The sequence below is a fragment of the Leopardus geoffroyi genome, chromosome D4 (assembly GCF_018350155.1).
Source record: "Leopardus geoffroyi isolate Oge1 chromosome D4, O.geoffroyi_Oge1_pat1.0, whole genome shotgun sequence".
NCBI classification, from domain to species: domain Eukaryota; kingdom Metazoa; phylum Chordata; class Mammalia; order Carnivora; family Felidae; genus Leopardus; species Leopardus geoffroyi.
In genome coordinates, this window is record NC_059342.1 from 24,977,096 (window position 1) to 24,999,067 (window position 21,972).

Below are 21,972 nucleotides of genomic sequence, written 5' to 3' on the forward strand. Positions count from 1 at the left end.
CAGAGAATGAGCGGGGGAGAGGCAGAGAGCGAGGGAAACACAAAATCCGAAGTAGACTCCAGGCTTTGAGCTGTCAGCACAGAGCCCGACGTGGGGCTCGAACTCACAGACCACGAGATCATGAGCTGAGCCGAAGTCCGACCCTCAACTGACTGAGCCACCCAGGCGCCCTGAGATAATCATGCTGTTTTAATGTACATTCATTTTTATAAAATCCTGTATTTCAAGAAATAACTTTTAAAAAAAATTTTTTTTTTCAACGTTTATTTATTTTTGGGACAGAGAGAGAGCATGAATGGGGGAGGGGCAGAGAGAGAGGGAGACACAGAATTGGAAACAGGCTCCAGGCTCTGAGCCATCGCCCAGAGCCCGACGCGGGGCTCGAACTCACAGACCGCGAGATCGTGACCTGGCTGAAGTCGGACGCTTAACCGACTGCGCCACCCAGGCGCCCCAAGAAATAACTTTTAAAAATATCTTCTAAGTAGAAAATATTATACTATAATGAAGATACAAGGATGTAGAAGATAAAGTCCATGTCTACAAGGGATTTGTAATCTGTTATAATAAAAATGTGCTCTGTGAAATGTGCCATAAGAAAAACAAAATGCTGTGTAGTAAGAAAAAGAAGGAAAGATCACATCCAGATTTTCTATGTTTCGCATGTAGGGTGGGGCAGTGAGAGAAAGCTTCACAGAGAAGATAGCATGTGACATGAACCTTGAGCAAAGCTAGGGAGGCTTGAGCATTCTGTGACAGGTATGCTCTGCTCTAGCTATGAGAAAATCTGGGAAAGAATATAGTTGGAGTTAATTAGGTTGAAACTATATCACAGAACAATGCTTTCCAACTTATATGACAGTGACCCACATTAAGGAATGTTTTAGATCATGACCCAGAATGCACATACATGTCAGTGTATGTATGTATATGTTGTGTATGTGTACATATATGCATTGGAACAAATTTCATAAAATACGAGTAGGTAGATGGTTTATATACTCTTGACACTTTTTTTCTATTATCTACTATATTTTTCTACTATCTATCTATAAATCTACTAAATTGATTTCTGGACCTGTTAAATGAGTTGGAACTCTCAGTTTGAAAAGCACAGACTGGGGCGCCTGGGTGGCGCAGTCGGTTGAGCGTCCGACTTCAGCCAGGTCACGATCTCGCGGTCCTTGAGTTCAAGCCCCGCGTCGGGCTCTGGGCTGATGGCTCAGAGCCTGGAGCCTGTTTCCGATTCTGTGTCTCCCTCTCTCTCTGACCCTCCCCCGTTCATGCTCTGTCTCTCTCTGTCCCAAAAATAAATAAACGTTGAAAAAAAAAAAAAAAAAGAAAAGCACAGACTGAGGACTTTACATATCAGGTCAAGGACATTGTACTTGATTCAACAGACATTGACATTTAAGGGCTTGTGTGGCATGGCGGAAGTCACACTTTTTAAAAAGCCATCTGGTGGCAGTGTATAAGAGGAATTACACCTACCATTAGAAGGCAGGAGGCAGGAAGACTTGTCAAAAATTACTGAAATAATACCAGTAAGACATAATGAGGGCCTAAATTAGAAAAGTATTCATGAAAATAGAAGAGAAGATAGATTTGAGAAATATTTCAACGATTAAAAACTCCCAAACCCTGAAAAACAGAAAAGTAGTAAAAGAAGTTTAGAGTCTGGATATCTGGATAAAATGACAGAACCAAAAACAGAAATGATGGAAGTCAAGCCAAATGTTTGGTTTGGAGAGTAAATGATGGGCATGAGTTGGGACATAGTGAGTATGGGTATCAACTGAACAAAAGAGCAAGATATACCACAAGGGCAATTAATAAAACAGAGCCCTCAAGTCCATAAGACCAGGAGTGGATGATCTACCCAATGCTGGTAACGTTATGGACAATCTAGTAAGCTCATACCCTGCTACTAGAAGACAATGTTGATACACATCAAGAGCAACACAGATGTTTATATCCTTTGATTTAATTATAATTACTACTTTTAAGAATTTATTTCAAGGAGGGGTGCCTAGCTGGCTCAGCTGGTGAAGTGTGTAGGTCTTGATTTGGGGGTTATGAGTTCGAGCTCCACATTGGGTGTAGACATTACCTAAAATAAAATCTTTAAAAAAAATTGCAAGAAAATAATTCATCAAAAAAATTAAACATAAGAATATGTTCAATGAATATCAAGTGACCAATTCTCAACCATCTAAATATTCAATAATAGGGCAAAGAATGACCGAGTGGATTATACTGTCTTGATTTGACAATATAATGCATGGTTTACAAAAGGGGCTACAAAACTGTATTCCCTATTGTTATAATTATTTTTAAATACTCATGCATGTGGTATTTTCCTAGAAAAGCAGTATTCAAAAATGAAACATGTTGTGTTAAGGATGGTTGAATTAGGAGGGGATGCCTGGATGGCTCAGTTGGTTAAGTGCCTTGATTTTGGCTCAGGTCATGATGTCAAGGTTTGTGGGTTCGAGCCCCATGTCAGGGTCTGCGCTGACAGTGTGGAGCCTGCATGGAATTCTCTCTCTCCCTTTCTGTCACCTGCTCATGCTCTCTTTCAAAATAAATAAATCAACTTTAAAAAAAAAATGGTTAGGGACATCTGGCTGGCTCAGTCAGTAGAGCACATGACTCTTAATCTCAGGATCATGAGTTCAAGCCCCACGTAGGCGTGGAGCCTACTTTAAAAAAATACAATAAAATAAATTAAAAAGATGGGGCGTCTGGGTGGCTCAGTAGGTTAAGCATCCAACTTCGGCTCAGGTCACGATCTCGTGGTTTGTGGACTTGAGCCCCGCATCAGACTCTATGATGACAGCTTAGAGCCTGAAGCCTGCTTTGGATTGTGTCTCCCTCTCTCTCTCTGCCCCTCCTCTGCTCACGCTCAGTCTCTGTCTCTCTCTCAAATAAAACATTAAAAATTTTTAAAAAACAGAGGTTTATTAGGATTGACTTATTTTCTACCTTTGAAAATTCCTGGCATATTAATGTATAATAAAAGAGGATTTTCACCTTGGCAAAAAGAAGAGTTTTCTTTTTCTGAGAAAGGAGCACAATGGAGAGAGGAAGGAGGTAAAGAGAGAAAAGTATTTTTTATTTAAAACAAAAAAATCTTTTTTTAACGTTTATTTATTTTTGAGACAGAGAGAGACAGAGCATGAACGGGGGAGGGTCAGAGAGAGGGAGACACAGAATCTGAAACAGGCTCCAGGCTCTGAGTTGTCAGCACAGAGCCCGACGTGGGGCTCGAACTCATGGACCGCGAGATCATGACCTGAGCCGAAGTTGGCCGCTTAACAGACTGAGCCACCCAGGCGCCCTGAGAAAAGTATTTTTTAAATGGTCTCAATCTTTTTCTTTTCCCCGTTACACTCAATGATATACTATGAGAAAATCTTAATTTTTTTAATTTTGAAAAATTTTGCATATGCAGAAGTAGTCTATAATGACACACATAAGGTAAAAAGAAAATAACCTGAAGGCAGATTAAGAAGTTGAACATTACTTTGGCATTCCCTTCCCTCCTGAGAATATCCACTATTATGAATTTTGTTATTGTCTTTCTCTTCCTTTGTTACTTCTTTTACTGCATATATCTGTATCTCCAAACAATATATTAAATTTACTATTTTTTGAAATATATATAAATGGCATCAAACTATTTGGTGACTTGCTTTACTCATTAAACATTGTGTTTTTGATATTCATCCATGTTGCTATGTGTAACAGTAGCCCACTGATTTCTCCTATCCATTTGGTTATTACAAACAACTGACTTTTGAACATTCATCTTGAACATGTCCCCAGGGTTTAATCTTAGGATGGAATTTCTAGAAAATGTGGTCTGCCCATCATCTTCAATGTTAGTGGAATTAGAGAGAGACTGGTGAAACAGCCCAAACTTTTAGCTATAAAATGAATTAAAATTGGAGGATCTAATGTACAAAATGGTGATTATGGTTGATAACACTATACTGCATAATTGACCTTTTAAGAGGCTAGAACTTAAATAGTCTAAGAAAAAAAAAGGAAATGTGAGGTGATAAATGTGTTAATTAACAAGATGGGAGGAAACTTCCCACAATGTTTAGGTACAGCAAATCATCATGATGTGCATCTTAAATATCTTACAATTTTATATGTCAATTAAAACTCAATAAAGCTGAAACAAATATTGTTGCATCTTTAACATAAATAAAAAGTTAATACCAAATTGTTTTCCAAAATGGTTATACCAATTTATACTATACCACTAGCAGTATGTTACTGTTGTTCTACACCCTTAATAATACTGAGTACTGTCTTAATTCCTAACACTCGTCTTCAAATTCACTCAGTTTTTCCTAGGCACTGTAGTGAAATTATTATCACATATTTTGTTCTCTGCTCAAAACTTTCAAAAATTCTTTACTGTCTATTGACTAAACCAGAAATCAGACCTTTAAATCCTCCACAATACTTTCTAACCCACCTTACCAAGCTTATACCATACTCAAAGGTCCTTCTGTTTTAATTGAACTGGTTTAACTTCATTGCCTCCATATTTTTACTCATGGCCTTCTAGTTTCTTCTCCCTCACCTGTGCATAATCAAATTCTACTTTTACATTCCAATACAAAAGCCATTTTCTCCTAAGAAAGCCATCTCTGATCTCCATTCTTGCGAATTACTATGGCACTTTACCAGCATATATCCTTTTATGGACATACCATTTTCTACCTTGTACAAAAATAATTATATATTAAATAAGTACAGTGTACAACATGGTCTGATAAACATTTTAAGTCATAACTGTTAATTAATCATAACTCCTAATAACAGTACATGAAAGGCAGGTAATTTCATCTCAATGTAACATAGCTGGTAAGCTACAGAAGCTATAGTTTGTGTTATTAGGTCTGTTTGATTTCAAAGACTGTTGATCTACTCTACTGCACTGTCACTTTAGTTTTACTAGACCATTAATGTTACTTAATCATTTAAGTGAACTTATATATGCCCAAATTTGTTCTACAAAGGGTTCTGAGACACCTATTTGTTGAAATACACTTAATATAATTTTTTCTATACAAAAATGATCTGAAATGACTTTAAAAAAATAAGATACGGACCACAAAGGGGAAAATCATGGTCAATGAAAAAAGAAACACATATGCTAATGATAAATGTTAACATAGTTTCTCAGACTATACATAAGATTTGACAGTCAAGGCAAGACAGGAATATATTAAAATTCAACACTAGAAAGGAAGAAATTCACAAGTGCTTCTGGGCAGACAAGGATTTCCTGCTACTAAGTTGAAAATAGAGGGGTGCCTGCCTGGGTGGCTCCATCAGTTAAGCGCCTGACTTCAGCTCAGGTCATGTTCTCACCATCCGTGAGTTCGAGCCCCACATCAGGCTCTGTGTGGACAGCTCATAGCCTGGAGTCTGCTTCAGGTTCTGTCTCCCTCTCTCTCTGCCCCTCCCCTGTTCACGCTGTCTCTCAAAAATAAACATTAAAAATTAAGAAAAAAAGAAAACAGATATCATGTGGAATTATGTTAGTGTTATTTATAAACCATCTTACTGCTACATTAGAATAAAAAGTTCTTAAAGGTCTGACTTCTTTTACGTCTCTCTATGACACAACACAGTAGGTGTTTAATTTGTTAAATGACTATCTTAATGAAACAAATAGATAATGTCAACAGAAGAGTAAAAGGATAGGAAACAGGCTTTTAGAATTTGGAACAGCTAGGGTGCTTGAGTGCCTCAATGGGTTAAGCACCCAACTCTTGATTTCAGGTCAGGTCATGATTTCACAGTTCGTGAGACTGAGCCCCATTTCCGGCTTTGTGCTGATGGCTCGGAGCCTGCTTGGATTCTCTCTCTCTGTCCTTACCCTGCTTGCATGCTCTCTCTCAAAATAAGTGAGTAAATTTTTTTAAAAAGTTAGAATTTGGAACAGCCACTGTAGGAATCTTTCAAAGTCAAAATGTACAGACTTGTTATATCATTATATTGCACACCTGAAACTAATATAACATTGTGTACTAATTATACTTCAATTAAAGAGAGAGAGAGATGAACCAAAGGCCTGTTAAGTAGAAATGAAGATATGGCAAAAGTTACATAGCACTTATTTTCAGAGGAGAACATTACACTGTTTTAAAAAAAACAGGTTGTCCAGCAATACCTGGAAGCCCAGGAATTAAATCAAAATAGAGGAAGTAGGTAACATTGTGAAAGGCAATGCTGTGCATCTGAAAGGGAAGAAGAGAAAATCAAGGAGGAAGGTGTTTGTGGGCACAATACTGAAATTACTACAAGTTCCAGGCTAGGAACAGTTACTGATGGATCAGAGGTCAATTTAAGTTAAAGAACATATTCAAGTTTAAGAACCAGTAAAACAGAAGACTAGCAGTTGTGGTGAGAAAAATAAAGGCAACTTATAAGTCTCTACATGATAAGATCTTTACTTTCTTTTTTGGTTTTTGAGTGTTTTTAAATGTGAATAGCATTCTTAGCTTGCGGGCAATAGTTTGCAACCCCTGGTCTACACGTTAAAGTTCCAACTTCTTAGTTCCAAAAAAAGACCTTCATAATCTAAACCCAATCTATTTCCCCAGCCCTGTTACCCCACCTTCACATACCCTGTACATATCTCAGTGCAGAATCTTCTATTTTCTGAATATTCGGTCTATGGCTTATGCAGCTCTGGGCCTCTGCTCTTGCACTTCCCGCAGGCTCCCTCTATTTCTCTTACAGTTTATTCATCATTCAACATCCATCCCAAATGTCAATTCATCAGACACCTTTCACAATTCCCCCAGGGAGGGAGCTAGTACCTTCTCTATTCAAAGCCTCGTGTTTATCGTGCTTCTCTCTCTCAAAGCCTTCATCATGCTGAATGATACTGTATAGGTCTGCCTACTCCTATCCCCACTGCTCTGAGTATCTAAGTGAAGGACAGTCTCACCCATCTCGGTATTCCCACTGGTGCCTAACAGTACCTAGCACATAGCACACATTCAGCAATATTCAATGAATGGAGGACCTCACACTTGATAACATAAGAATCTATGTGTGATAATGACTAAGATAATACCCTAAAATTGTAGCATCATATCATAATTGGATTCCGCTGCTTAAGTTTTTTTTTTTTTTTAAAGGAAAATTGCATCTTAATTTCACTGTGATTTTAAGAGAATTTTCTATTTTACATGCCTGGTTGTGTTCATGAGCTGCGCAATTATCTGTTCCATTATATTCTGTAAGCTGTTCTCTTCTTTTTTCTCTAATAAGAATTTTATGAACATCATCTTCCAGTCTATTGAAGAATCCTCCATCATGTGATAAAGTCTGAGAACTCAATTCCTGTCAAAAATGAATTAGGATTTACTATCATTCAACACAAAAGTGGATGCATTTAATAAACCTAGTCAGCCACTACAAGACTAGAGAATGAAAGAAAAATGGTAACTAAGAGTTAAACAACCATCTGATTCTTTTCTGTCTCCAGAAGATAAATAGTAGAGGCACATTCTTAGATGTCCTTCTCTTCATAGTTTTTTGAGTTGGGTACTGCTTGATTAAAAAAAAAAAAATTGTCCATATACCATACAATTCACCCATTTAATATGCACGATTCAATGGTTTTTAATATATTCACAGGTGTGCAACCATAACTACAATAAGTTTCATCATCCCCAAAACAAATCCTGAACTTATTAGCAGTCATTCCCCATTTCCTCCTAATACCTTCACCCTTAGTTGTCCGCTGCATGACATTAATCTACTTTTTGTCTGTATAGATCTGCCTACTCTGGACATTTGATATAAATGAAACCATTCAACATGTGCCCTTTTGTGACTGGCTTCTTTCACTTAGTACAATGCTTTCAAAGTTCACCTATATTATGACATGTATCAATACTTCACTCCTGATTACCAAATAATATCCTACCGATGGATACACTACACTTTATTTCTCCATCCGTTGGCTGATGGACAATTTAGGTGGTTTCCACTTTTGGGCTGTTATGAATAATGCTACTATAAACATTTAAGAACAAGTTTTTGTGTGGCTATGTTTTCAATTCTCTTGGGTTTATACTTATGAGTAGCTGGGACATGTGGTAACTCTATGTCTAACTTCTTGAGGAATTGCCAGATAGTTTTCCAAAGCAGCCATACCATTTTATAATCCCATCAGTAGAACTCATGAGGGTTCTAATTTCTCCACGTTCTCACCAACACTTGCCATTATAGTGAGTGTGAGCGGTATCTCACTGTGGCTTTGAGTTGCATTTCCCTGATGGCTAATGGGGCTGAGCATCTCTTTCATGTGCTTATTGGACATTGGTGTATCTTTTTGGAAACACGTCTACTGAGATGTGTTGCCTACTTTTTAAATGGATTGCCTTTTATTTTTGAGTAGTAAGAGTTTTTTCTACATATTCTGGATACAAGCCTCTTATCCAATATATGATTTGGAAATATCTTCTCCCATTCGATGGGTTGTCTTTTCACATTCTTGATAGTGACCTTTGTATTACAAAAGTTCTGAATTTTGACAATGTCCAATTTATCCAAGAAACCATGACCTAACTCAGTTATGAAGATTTACTCCTATAATCTCTTCCAAGAGCTTTATGTTTTAGCTCTTACATTTATGTCTGTAATCCATTTTGAGTTATTTTTTTATGTGTATGATGTGAACAAAGGGTCCAAACTCATTCTTTTGCATGTGGATATCCAGCATTATTTATTGTGAAAATCATTCCTTCCTCCACTGAATTGTCTTGGCACGCTTATACAAAACCAATTGAACATAAATTGGTTTCATAAAGAGTTTCCTTCTGGATTCACTTCTATTATGTTAACCTATATGTTTACCCTTATGCCATACCACACAACCCTGATTACTGTAGCTCTGTATTGCTCAATCTTTTATATTTAAGAAATAACTTTTACATAAATTCTACATACCAGTGATAAAGAAACAAGATTTTATCACAATCTATTCAATTACATTAAATTAGAAATTTTACATGTTCTCCAATAAAAGCAGCATTTCCTCTACAACTTCTTGTCATAAAGACAGAGACTAAAGAAATGTTCCTCTTATTCTCCTTGGTTTCACAAATGTCCCACGTTCTTGAGCTGTAACACACGCAAACTTTACCCATTTCAGTTGTTTTTGTAAGCAAATGATCCAACAGTTCAAATTCCTTTCCTTTCATATTATCTTAGCATCTGAAAGAGGGGTGCCTGGGTGGCTCAGTTGGTTAAGCATCTGACCCTTGCTTCCAGCTCAGATTGTGATCTCACGGGTCTTGAGATCAAGTCCCTTGTAGTCAGGCTCTGCTTGGGATTCTCTCTGCTCCTCCCCCTCGCGCACGCATGTGTGGCCCTGTGCGGGGGCTCTCTCTTAACATAAACATTTAAAAAAAGATAGCATTTTACAGAAATAAAGATGTGTATTGCTGCTTAAGAAATAAACAAATGGCATTAAAAAGTTTGTGTATCACTTTGCATTTTGCAAAACACACAAGCATCACTTTGATTCTCATTACCATAAGAGATAAATAGAGCAAGACTTATTTTGTCACAAAGTAATCATGGCCTCAGGAAAGTTGAATAACTTGCCCATGAGTCATTCTATTGTTACATGGTACAGATACAACTCTAAGTCTACTGCTTAATAAAATATGTCCAGTATATTCTGGTAAGATTTTACTTTAAAGCAATAAATACAACAATGCTTAAAACAGCTAAGCTTTGATGGAAGGAATAACATGATGGCAACTAATAGGCCTCTGGATGTCACTTCTCTAAAGAGTACAGTTCTAGTCAACATCGTTGTTTTTTGAAGGCTACTACCATTAGCTGTAGAGGGTTACTACAGCATGCCTGTCCCAAAGGTACTCTGTCCTGGAGTATTTTTTCAGTGAAGCAGAAAATGTCTTTGTAGAATAAGGACAGAATTTTTCAAAATATAGTTTGATAGGAAACTAGGGAGAAAAGAAGCAAAAAGGAATTACCCACAACTCCCCTTACCACACACACATCCCAACAGAAAAAAGGCAAACATGTGGCAAATGTAAGAACACAGACTCTTTAATAAGTTGAGCCAATTCAATTTCAATTTAACTCAAATACTGAACATCTATTATGTGCCAAGCATACAGTGAGAAAGACAGTATGGTATTTGTATAAGTATAGCCTTATAGATCACTGGAACATAACTGAGACTCTAGATCCTAGCTTTCACATTTATGGTCAGTTTTTTAAAAAGGAGTCAAGGTATTCTTTTAAGGAAACAAGAGTATTCTCAACAAGTGGTGCAGGGACAACTGGGCACACACACGCCAAAGGTGAATTTGGCTTCTTTTTGCACACTGAATACAAAAATTAACTCAAAACAGATCATGGAGAGGATCCTGGGAAGATGGTGGAGAAAGAAGCACCTCATCTAGAAAACTGCACTGATAGAATCTATCTGATATAACTATTTTAGAATTCTGGAATCTGTTGAAGGCTTGCAACTTCCAGGGAAAGACTTAGATGGTAAACTGAGACGAATTTTGGTTAATTTTAGCTCTTAGTACAGTAGCAGATATTCATCCCCTGTCCTCAGTCGTGTGGCAGGCAGCTGTGTGAGATGTTTGTGGAGCAATTTGCACAATTTATGGGAACTAGGGTGGGCAAAAAAAGGATCCTGTCCTCCAAATAATGGGAATCTGCTCTAGTCACTGATTGCGGCTCTGATCACAGAAGTGCAGACAAAGAAACAAAGAGGCAGGCAGCCATTGTAGTTGTACCTCCTCACACTGTTGCAAGCTCCTCCCCCTCCAGCTGAAGTGACTTCCACTGGATTCAAAGGGTTGGTGCCCTTTTTCCCTCCTTTCATATTTTGCTTTTTCACTTTTGGGAGCCAGACATTAAAAACTAGGACACTCAAAAGCAAATGTCTAGAAGGGGAAAATTAAAAAGTGACTGTGCACGTGCAAGGTAAAAGGCCCAGAAAAGACCTAAGAAATTAAGTTTACACCTCATGTTGATCCTTTGAACAGAGATAGCCTACAACAATTTAAAAAAAAAGGTTTTTTTTTTTTTTTAAAATAAAACCCACCACTATCCAAGGAAGGAGAATTTGATTTCCAGAGTTACCACATTATTAGTTTCAAATGTCTAGCACTTAACAAAAAAAAATCACAATGTATTCAAAGAAATACAAAAGTACAGCCTATTGAGAGGCAAAAAATAAATCAACAGAAACTGTCCCTGAAAAAGACATATGACAGTTATATGTGACAAAAACTTTAAAATTCTTTTTTTAACATTTATTCATTTTTTTTTTGAAAGGCAGAGAGACAGAGCACGACTGGGGGAGGGGCAGAGAGAAAGGGAGACACAGAATCTGAAGCAGGCTCCAGGCTCTGAGCTATCAGCACAGAGCCCAACGCAGGGCTCGAACTCACGGACTGTGAGATCATGACCTGAGCCAAAGTCGGCCACTTAACTGACTAAGCCACCCAGGCGCCCCTATGTGACAAAGACTTTATAATAACTATTGTAAAAAGATGCTCAAAGAACTGAAGGAAGTTGTGGAAAAAATCAAGAAAACAATGTGTGAACAAAATGGAAATATCAGTAGAGACAGAAAATCTGAAAAGATACCAAAAAAAAAAAAACCTCTGGAGCTGAAAAGTACAACTGAAATGACAAATTAAAGGCAGAACTGAACTAGCAGAAGAAAGAATCAGTGAACTTAAAGATAGGACAATGGAAATTACATAGGCAGAAGACTAGAAAGAATAATTGAAGAAAGTAAACACTCTAAGGGACCTATAGGATACCACCAAGCAGGACAATATACACATTGTGGGGGTCTCAGAAGGAGAAAAGACAAAGAAACAGAAAATATTTGAAGAAACAATAAGAAAATTTGCCATATTTGATGAAAGACATGAGTATAAACATCTAAGAAGTTCAAAGAATTTCAAGTAAGATGAACTCAAAGACAGCCACACCACGACCCATTATAAACAAACTTTCAAAACACAAAGAAAAAAATAAAAGCAGTAAGAAGTAAATTACCACATATAAGGGAGCTTCACTGAGATCATCAGCAGATTTGTCTTCAGAAACGTTGGAGTCCAGAAAACATGGGCCAATATATTCAAATGCTAAAAGAAAAAAAACTTTCAACCTTTTTTTTTTTTTTTTAAAGTGAGAGAGTACAAGCAGAGAAGAGGGGTAGAGGGGGAGAGAGTCTTAAGCAGGCCCCACGCTCAGCATGGAGCCCAACGCAGGGCTTGACCGCATGACCCTGGGATCATGACCTGAGCCGAAAACAAGAGTCAGATACCCAAATGACTGAGCCACCCAGGTGCCCCATAACCAATTATCTTATATGTGGCAAAACTGTCATTCAGAAATAAAGGAGAAATCGAGACATTCCCAAATAAACAAAAACTGAGGTTGTTTGTAAACACCAGACCTGCCCTGGAAGAAATGCTCAAGGCAGTCCTGACAAGGTAGAAAGAAAAGACAGTGACTCAGAGCCATTCAGAGAAACATAAACCTAAATAAAGGTAAATATATTGGTATGATAAAAGCCGGTGTTACTATAACAATGTATTTAACTAGGTTTTTTTTTTTTTCTAAAGATTTAAAAGATTAATATATTTAAAGAAAAAATAATTAGGGGTGCCTGGGTGGCTCAGTTGTTTGAGCATCTGACTTTGGCCTGGGCCACGATCTCTGGGTTTGTGAGCACAAGCCCTGCATCAGGCTGTGTTCTAACAGCTCGGAGACTGGAGCCTGCTTCAGACTGTGTCTCCCTGCCTCTCTCTGCCCCTCCCTAACTCGTGCTCTGTCTCTCAAAAACAAATAAACATTAAAAAAAATTTTTTTAAGAAAAAACAATTAGTGTAAAAGCTAGTATTACTATAACTTTGGTTTGTAACTCCCAATCTTGTTTTCTATATAATTTAGGAAACTAATGCATTAAAATTTTTTTTTTAACATTTATTCCTTTTTGAGAGACAGAGAGAGACAGCATACAAGTGGGCGGGGGTAGGGTGGGCAGAGAGAATGGGAGACACAGAATCCAAAGCAGGCTCCAGGCTCTGAGTTGTCAGCACATAAGCACAGAGCCCAATGTGGGGCTCGAACTCATGAACCACGAGATCATGACCTGAGCCTAAGTCAGATGCTCAACCGACTGAGCCACCCAGGCACCCCATAAAATAATCATTAGTTTATGTTTTGGGGCATGCAATGTACTAAGATGTAATTGTGTAACATCAACAACCAAAGGGCTAGGGATGGCAGTGTAAAAAGCAGAATTTTTGTATGCTAATGAAGTTAAGCTGTTATAAATTCAAATTAGAGTGTTATAGCTTCAGGATGTTAAATGTAATCCCCATGGTAATCACAAAGAAAATAGCTACAGAATATACACAAAAGGAAACAAGAAAGGAATTTAAACATTTCACTACAAAAAATCAACTACACACAAAAGACAGTAATTCAGGAAATGAAGGACAACAAAGCTATAGGGCATATAAAAAATAAACAGCGCACTGATAGAAATCCCTCATCATCCATAATTACTTTAAATGTAAATGGAGTAAACTCCCTAATGAAAAGACAGAGATAGGCAGAATGGATAAAAACACACATCCAACTATATGGTCTCTACAAGAGACTCACTTGGGATCTAAAGACACAAATAGACTGAAAGTGAAGAGATGGAAAAAGATATACTGTGAATATAGTAACCAAAAGAAAGCAGGAGTGACTATAATGAATATCAGACAAAACAGACTTTAAAATCAAAAAAGTTTACAAGAGACAAAGACAACATTATATATTAATAAAAGGTCTAATACAGCAAGAAAATATAACAATTATAAAAATTTACATACCCAATGACATACCCATAAAAATATATGAAGTAAAACTGAGAGAATTGAAGGGAGATATAGGTAGTTCTATAGTAATAGTTGGAGACTTCAATAACCCTCTCTCAATTATGAAGAGAATAATTAGAAGCTAAGTAGGGAAATAAAGAACTTAATAAACCAACTAGATCTAACAAATACAGAACACTCTACTCAACAATAACAGTATACACATTCGTTTCAAGTGCACATGGGACATTTCCTAGGACAGCCCACATATGAGGCCACATATGTAGTCTCAATAGCTTTTAAAAGACAAATTATATAAAGTATCTTTTCAGACAACAACGGGATGGACGTAGAAATCAAAAACAGAGAAAAGTGGAAAATTCGCAAAATTGCAGAAATTAAACAACACAGTTTTAAATAACTAACGGATCAAGAAAGAAATCACAAGGGAAATTAGAAAAATACTTAGAGACAAATGAAAACCAAAACACACCATACCAAACCTTACAAGATGCATCAAAAGCAGTGCTAAAGGGGAAACTTATAGCTATAAATGCTTGCCTTAAAAAACAAGATCTCAAATCAACAACTCAATTTTACAACTTAAGGAACTAGAAAAAATAAAAAACTAAACCCAATGCTAGCAAAATGAAGGAAATAAGATTAGAGGTAAACAAAATAGAGAATAGAAAAATAAGAGAAAATCAATGAAACCAAAAGTTGGTTCTTTAAAAAGATCAACAAAATTGACAAATCTTTTTAGCTAGATGGACTAAGACTCAAATTGCTAAAATCAGAGATGTAAACAGGACGTTACTATTAGTTCTACAGAAATAAGGATTATAAAAGAAGACTATGAACAACTATATGCCAAATAAACTGGATAACCTAGATGAAATGAACAAATTCCTAGAAACAAAAGCCTACCAAAAAGAAATCACGGATAATAGAAAATCTGAATAGACTTATAACTACTAAAGAGATGTAATTAGTAATCAAAATTCTCCCAACAAAGAAAAGCCTTGGACCTGATGGTTTGACTGTTGAATTCTATCAAACATTTAAAGGACTAGTATCAATGCTTTTCAAATTTTTCCCAAAAATGGAGAAAATGCTTCATAAAGCAGCATAACCTTGATACCAACACACAAAAACACTTCAAGAAAACTATACACCAATGTCTTTTATAAAGGGATGTAAATTAAAAAAATAAAAAATAAATGTCCCTACAAAATATTAGCAAACCGAATTCAGCAACTAATTGAAAGAATTATATACACCATGACCAAGTCAACACACAGAAAAAGAAAAATATTTGCAAATCATGTATCTACTTAAGGATTCATATCCAGAATATACAGAGAACATCTAAAATTCAATAATAACAAAAAAACAACAAACAACCCAATTTAAAAATGGGCAAAGGACTTGAATAGACATTACTCCAAAGAAGATCTACAAATGCCAATAAGCACATGAAAAAATTTTCAACATCACTAATGATTAGGGAAATGCAAATCAAAACTACAGTGAATTACCACCTCATACCCATTAGAATGGTGTGTCTAGAAAGCAAGTGCTGCCAAGAATGTGGAGAAATCAGAACCCTTGCAAGTTGCTGGTGGGAATGTAAAACTGTACAACCACTGTTTAAAACAAGATGACTGCTCTTTGAGAAATTAAAAGCAGAATTACCATATGATCTAGCAACTCCACTTCTGGGTGTATTCCCAAAAGAATTGAAAGCAGGGTCTCAGAGGTATCTGCACACTCATGTTCACAGCAGCAGCACTCACATTAGCTAAAACATGGAAGCAATCCAAGTGACCACTGACAGACAAATAGATAAGCAAAATGTGGTAAATACATACAATGGAATACTACTCAGCCTTAAAAAGGAAAATTCTGCAATAATGTATAACATGGGTGAAACTTGAGGATATTAAACTAAGTAAAATAAGTCACAAAAAGACAAATACCAAATGATTATACTTATATGAGGTACTTAGAGTAGTCAAAGTCATAGAGACAGAAAGTAGAATAGTGGTTGCTGTGGGGACGGGAGAATGGGGAGTTATTAGTAAGTACAGATCTTCAGTTTTATAAGATGAAAAGAGTTATTTATGGGGATGGATAGTGACGATGGCTGCACAATTTGAATGTACTTAGTATCACTGAACTATACACTTAAAATTGGTTAAGATGGTAAATTTTATATGTATTTTCCACAATCAAAAAATGGATCATAGGCTTTAAAGGAATAACTAAAACTATAAGGTTTCTACAGTAAATCACTGTGGACTTGGGTTAGGCAAGAGTATTAAATGAAACACCAAAAGCACAATCCATAAAAGAAAAAAATGATAAACTAGACTTCATCAGAATTAAAAACTTCTGTGTTTCAAAAGACACCATTAAGAAAATAAAAAGGTAAATCACATCCTGGGAAAGAATATTTGCAAATCATATATTTGATAAAGGACTTATATCCAGAATGTGTAAAGGAATCTCACAAAACAGTACGACAATATACTTTAAAAATGAACAAAACATATGAATGGACATTTCACCAAAGAAGATATAAGGCTGGCTGATGAGTACATGAAAAAATGCTCAAAAATCACTAGTCATTAGGGAAATGCAAATTAAAACAATGAGATATATGTTCTAGTATGGCTATCATCAAAACAAAAGACAACAGCAAATGTTGGCAGCGATGTGGAAAAACTGGAACCCTCATACATCACCAGCGGGAGTGATAAATGGTACATTCTGGAAAATAGCTTGACCTTATTACCCATCAATTTCACTTCTAAGTATCCACCTAAATGAAAACAAATATCTACACAAAGACATGTATCAAGTATTCACAGCAAACGTCCATCAACTGGTGAATAAACATTTATACAATGAAATGCTATTCAGCAATAAAGTGAGATGAACTATTGACAGATGCTACAATGTAACATGGGTAAATCTCAAAATAGACTATGGTTATGATTGCAAAGTTCTTTAAATTTATTATAAGTTACTGTATTGAATTATACACTTAACAAAGGGTAAATTATAACTCGATAAGATTCTTTTTATTTATTTTTATTATATTTTATTTATTTTGAGAGAGAGAGAGAGAGAGAGAGAGAAAGAGAGAGAGAGAGAGAGAACGCACACAAGCAAGGGAGAGGCAGAGAGAGGGAGAGAGAGAATCCCAAGCAGGCTCTGTGCCATAGTGCAGAGCCCGATGCGGGGCTTGAACCCACAAACCATAAGATCACGACCTGAGGTGAAACCAAGAGTCAGTTGCTTAACTGACTAAGCCACCCGGATGCCCTAAGACGGTTTCTTTTTAAAAAAGGACATCCATGATAGCACCATTTTAGTTAAAAACTAGAACATTACCAGTACCTTGTTCCCTACATAAGAGTAAATGTTAATATAAGTTTAGGATTTATTATTTCCATATTATATTAGTGTATTATGGATGTATTACTAAACAATATTCATTTTGCATGGTTTTTATTATGAAATTTTCACCCACATACTTTACACCTGCATTTAATAATTTTTAAGGTTTTCCTTCACAATTTATCCCACCTCCTTTTGATTTTTACATTCTAGACATCATTTCACCTTAAAATTCACATGCAATTACAAAAAATTTTCTACTTTAACCATATCATCACACTTAACAAAAATATTGTTTAATATTATCTTATACATAGTTTAAATTGCTTCATAATATTATCTTATACCTAGTTTAAATTGCTTCAGTTATTGAAATGTCTTTTATTGCTAATCTAACTAGGGTTCAAAATTATATTGGTCATCTCTTAAATCTCCTTTAATCCAGAACACTCCTTTCCCACACTTCACTGTTCCTTCTCCATAATACTTTCTTATTGAAGAAACTAAGCCAGTTGTCCTGCAATTATCCATCTCCTAGATTTGCCTGACTGCTTCCTTTAGGTATCACTTAATTTGTACATGTAATCCCTAGATTCCTAAAATGGAAGTCAGATCTTAAGGCTTACTTCATCTGTGACTTAAACATATTTGGCAAGAATAATTTCTTTTGCTTGATTTTAAGATTTATAATTTGGTTATCACTCTGATGTAGTCTGAGACCTTTCACTCACCATTCTCTTTTGGATTCATCCATGTTACATGTGCCAGGCTCCCAGGACACATATAAGTATCTCTAGGGCATCTATACCTATGAACAAGTAAACTACTAAATCGTAAATTGTATCAAGGGTTACCAAACTATGGCCCAAAAGAAGCTTGTTGCCTTTTTTGCAAAAAAAGTTATATTAAAACACAGTCATGCTCATTCATTTATGTACTGCCTGTGGCTGCTTTTATACTACAGTGACCAAGTTCAGTAGTTGTGATAAAGATAGGATGTGCCCCAAAGCCTAGAATATTTGCTACCTCGGTTATAATGTATATTCGACTTTACAAAAACACAACATTTATACTAATTTATATTCCCTTCAATGTAACCTGACCTATAATCAATCCCATTCATCTAGAAACTCTGACTCTTAAGATTTTCAAACTTCGTAATTTTTGCCTATCAGGTATTGCAGAGTGGTCTTAATTTGCATTTCTCTGATAGTAGCAAGGTTGGACATTTTTTACGGGATTTTTTTCGCTATCGTATTTCCATTTTATAAAATGCTTGATGTCTTTTACCTATATTTAAAATTTCTATCCTTTGAGATAGCAAGAAAACAAGACAGCCATTTCCTTTTTAATCATGTAATAGGAGTTCTTTCTGTATCTGGATAATAATTTTCTAGGAGTTCTGTTTTGAAAATACTTTCTCTCAACTTTGTTTTGTGGGTTTTTTACTATCTTTTTGCTCTTTTTGGAAATGTAAGTTTTGAAAATATAAGTTATTCATTTTGAATAACAATTTACCAACCTTTCATTTTACAGTGTTTTTGTTAAGATTTTCTCTATGTATAGAGTCAAATATATATTCCATATTTTCTAGATGTATGGGGTTTACAATTAATTGCCTTTCACATAGAAGTATTTAATCTTTGTGGAATAGATTTGAATTAATGATAAAATATCGAGATCAATTTGACTTTTTCCCAATATGACTAACAACTGTCCCTTGCTTTTCCACATGTAAGACATTATAATGTTAACTAATGAGCACATTGTGGAATTAGCACAGGAACAAATCAATCACCGAAAATGCCCAAAAACAGACCACTTCATATGTGGAATATTGATGAATGATAGGTAATACATTAAATACAGTTCTTCTTTAAGGAGCTCTTGGCTATTATGTAGCCTTTGTTCTTCAATATTAGTAATCTGTTGAGTTCTTAGGGGGAAAAAAGCTTTTAGGATTTTCATTGGAAATGCAAAGACAATTTAGGAAAAATTGTTACTTTTATTATAATAAAGCTTATCCACACAAACAGCATGTCTATCTATGTAGATCATCTTTGTCTTTCAATAAAATTTTATAATTTGTTCCATATAGTTTCTGCATACTTAGATCTTTAAGTATCTTGTAATTTTTTTTGTTGCTACTGCAAATAGGATCTTTTTGAAAAATAATTTCTCTTTTGCCACTTGCATAAAGAAAATCCAATTCTAAGCTTTTATTTTTTTGAGTTTTTAAATTTGAGTATAGTTGACACACAATGTTATATTAGATTTAGGTGTACCACATAGTGATTCAACTTCTCTATATTCTGTTATGTTCACAAGTGTAGCTACCATCTGTCAACATACATCGCTTTTACAATATCACTGACTATATTCCCTATGCTGTGCCTTTTATTCCTATGATTTATTCATTCTAGAAGTCTGTTATCTCCCACTCCCCTTCACCCATTTTGCCCATCCCCCCCCCCCCCATTCCACCGTCCTCTGGCAACCATCAGTTTGTTCTCTATATTTGCAGGTCTGATTCTTTTTGTTTCTTTATTCATTTGTTAAATTCCATATATGAGTGTTATCATATGGTACTTGTCTTTCTCAGTCCGACTTCTTTCACTTAACATAATACCCTTAGGTCTACTCATGTTAAGCACATACAAAGCATATATACAGTTTGAAGATTATAAAAAATGACATGCTTACAAGTTACTGTCAAGGTATTTATAAAACTCTCCTAGCGCCCCAGAAGATTCCTTGCTTCTCCTTTCTTCTCCATTAAGGGGGTGACTATCTGAACTTTCTGTGATAATCTCTTTGACTTTATTGCCTATCAACCTATGCATGCATCCCTAAACATTAAGTTCGATTTTGCTTGTTTTTGAACTTTTTATGAAATCATGTTGTTCCTGATAACAATAATTCATTCACTTTCAATACTGAATAGTATTCCATTGACTAAATTTGCCAGTTTGTTATTTATTTCATGGTTGATGGGCATTTAGATTCTTTACAGGTTTTGATCTTAACGAACAATGATGCTTTAAACTCTCATATAGGTATAGTGGTCCACATAAGCACACATTACTACAGAGTATGTACTCGGGAGTAAAAGTGCTGGGTTGTGGGTTATGGGCATCTTCAACTTCAGTTTGGAAAACTAATTTTTACTTACAATTTTTATTTAATTTTTAATTAAATATTTCTTATTGAGGTATAATTGACATAGAGCATTATGTTAGTTTCAGGTATATAACATAATTCATTTGTATATACTGCAAAATGATCACCACAGTTACTTAGTCTAATTAACATGTTACCATACAGTTACAGAACATTTTTTCTATGATGAAAACATTTAAGATTTCAAATAAGTAATACAGTATTAACTGCAGTCACCATGCTATACATTATATCTCCATGACTTATTTTACAACTGTAACTGTACTTTTTGCTTCCCTCCACCCATTTTGTCTGTTCCCTCACCCCCAATCAGTTCTCTGTAACTATGATCTTGGCTTGGGGTTTTTTTGTTTGTTTTTTGTTTTAGATTCCACATATAGGTGAGATCATATATTATTTGTCTTTGACTTATTTCATTTAGCATAATGCGAAAGTCCATCCATGTTCTCATAAATGGCAAGACTTCATTTTTTTTTTTATGGCTGAATATTCCATTGTAATACATGTACCATGATTTCTTTATCCAATCATTCACTGGTGAAACTTAAGCTGTTTCTAGGTCTTGGCTCTTATAAATAATGCTGCACTGAACATGTGGATGCATGTATCTTTTCAAATTAGTGTTTTCTTTTCTTCATCTAAATACCCAGAACTGGAATTGCTGGGTCATACGATAGTTCCATTTTTAATTTTTTAAGGAACCTCCATATTGGTTTCCACAGCAGTTGCACCTCTGCATTCCCACCAACAACGCATGAGGATTCCCTTTTCTCCACACCTTTGCCAACATTTGTTATTTCTTGTCCTTTTTGATAACAGCTATTCTAACAGGTGTGAGGTGATATCTCATTGTGGTTTGAGTTTGCATTTTCCTGATGATTAGTGATGTTGAGCATCTCCTCATGTACCTATTGGCCATCTATATGTTTTCTTTGGGAAAATGTCTATTCATATCCTCAGCCCAGTTTTTTAAAATGTTTTTATTTATTTTTGAGAGACTGACACAGAGACAGAGAGACAAAGTACGAGCGGGAAAAGTGCAGATAGAGAGGTAGACACAGAATCCGAAGTAGGCTCCAGGCACCGAGCTGTCAGCACAGAGCTTGATGTGGGGCTCAAACCCACCGATCACGAGATCATGACCTGAGTCAAAGTCGGATATTCAACCAACTGAGCCACCCAGGTGCCCCCCTCAGCCCATTTTTTAGTGAACAACATGTTTGGGCTTTAGCTCTTGAATTGTACAACTTTTTAATATATATTTTGAATACCAACCCCTTATTAGATATATGATTTGCAAATATTCTCTTCCATCCATTTCTTCCACATCATTTTGATGATGGTTTCCTTTGGAGTGCAAAAAGTTTTTACTTTGATGTCGTCCCACTTGTTTTTGTTGCCTCTGCTTTGGGCATCAAATCCAAAAAATCATTGCCAACAGTGGTATCCAACTTGCCAC

At 35.8% G+C, this 21,972-nt stretch overlaps 1 protein-coding gene across 2 annotated transcripts in view; it reads right to left on the minus strand.

Moving 5' to 3' along the window:
• GKAP1 (G kinase anchoring protein 1) overlaps positions 1-21,972 on the minus strand; it is an 85,923-nt gene that overhangs the window by 17,525 nt on the left and 46,426 nt on the right. The window contains exon 8 of one of the 2 annotated variants that reach the window (XM_045469725.1): positions 7,231-7,380. The exons of the other annotated variant lie outside the window; for it this stretch is intronic. Coding sequence (XP_045325681.1) covers positions 7,231-7,380 — 150 coding nt within the window. The remainder of the gene's footprint in view (positions 1-7,230; positions 7,381-21,972) is intronic. 2 annotated transcript variants of the gene reach the window in all.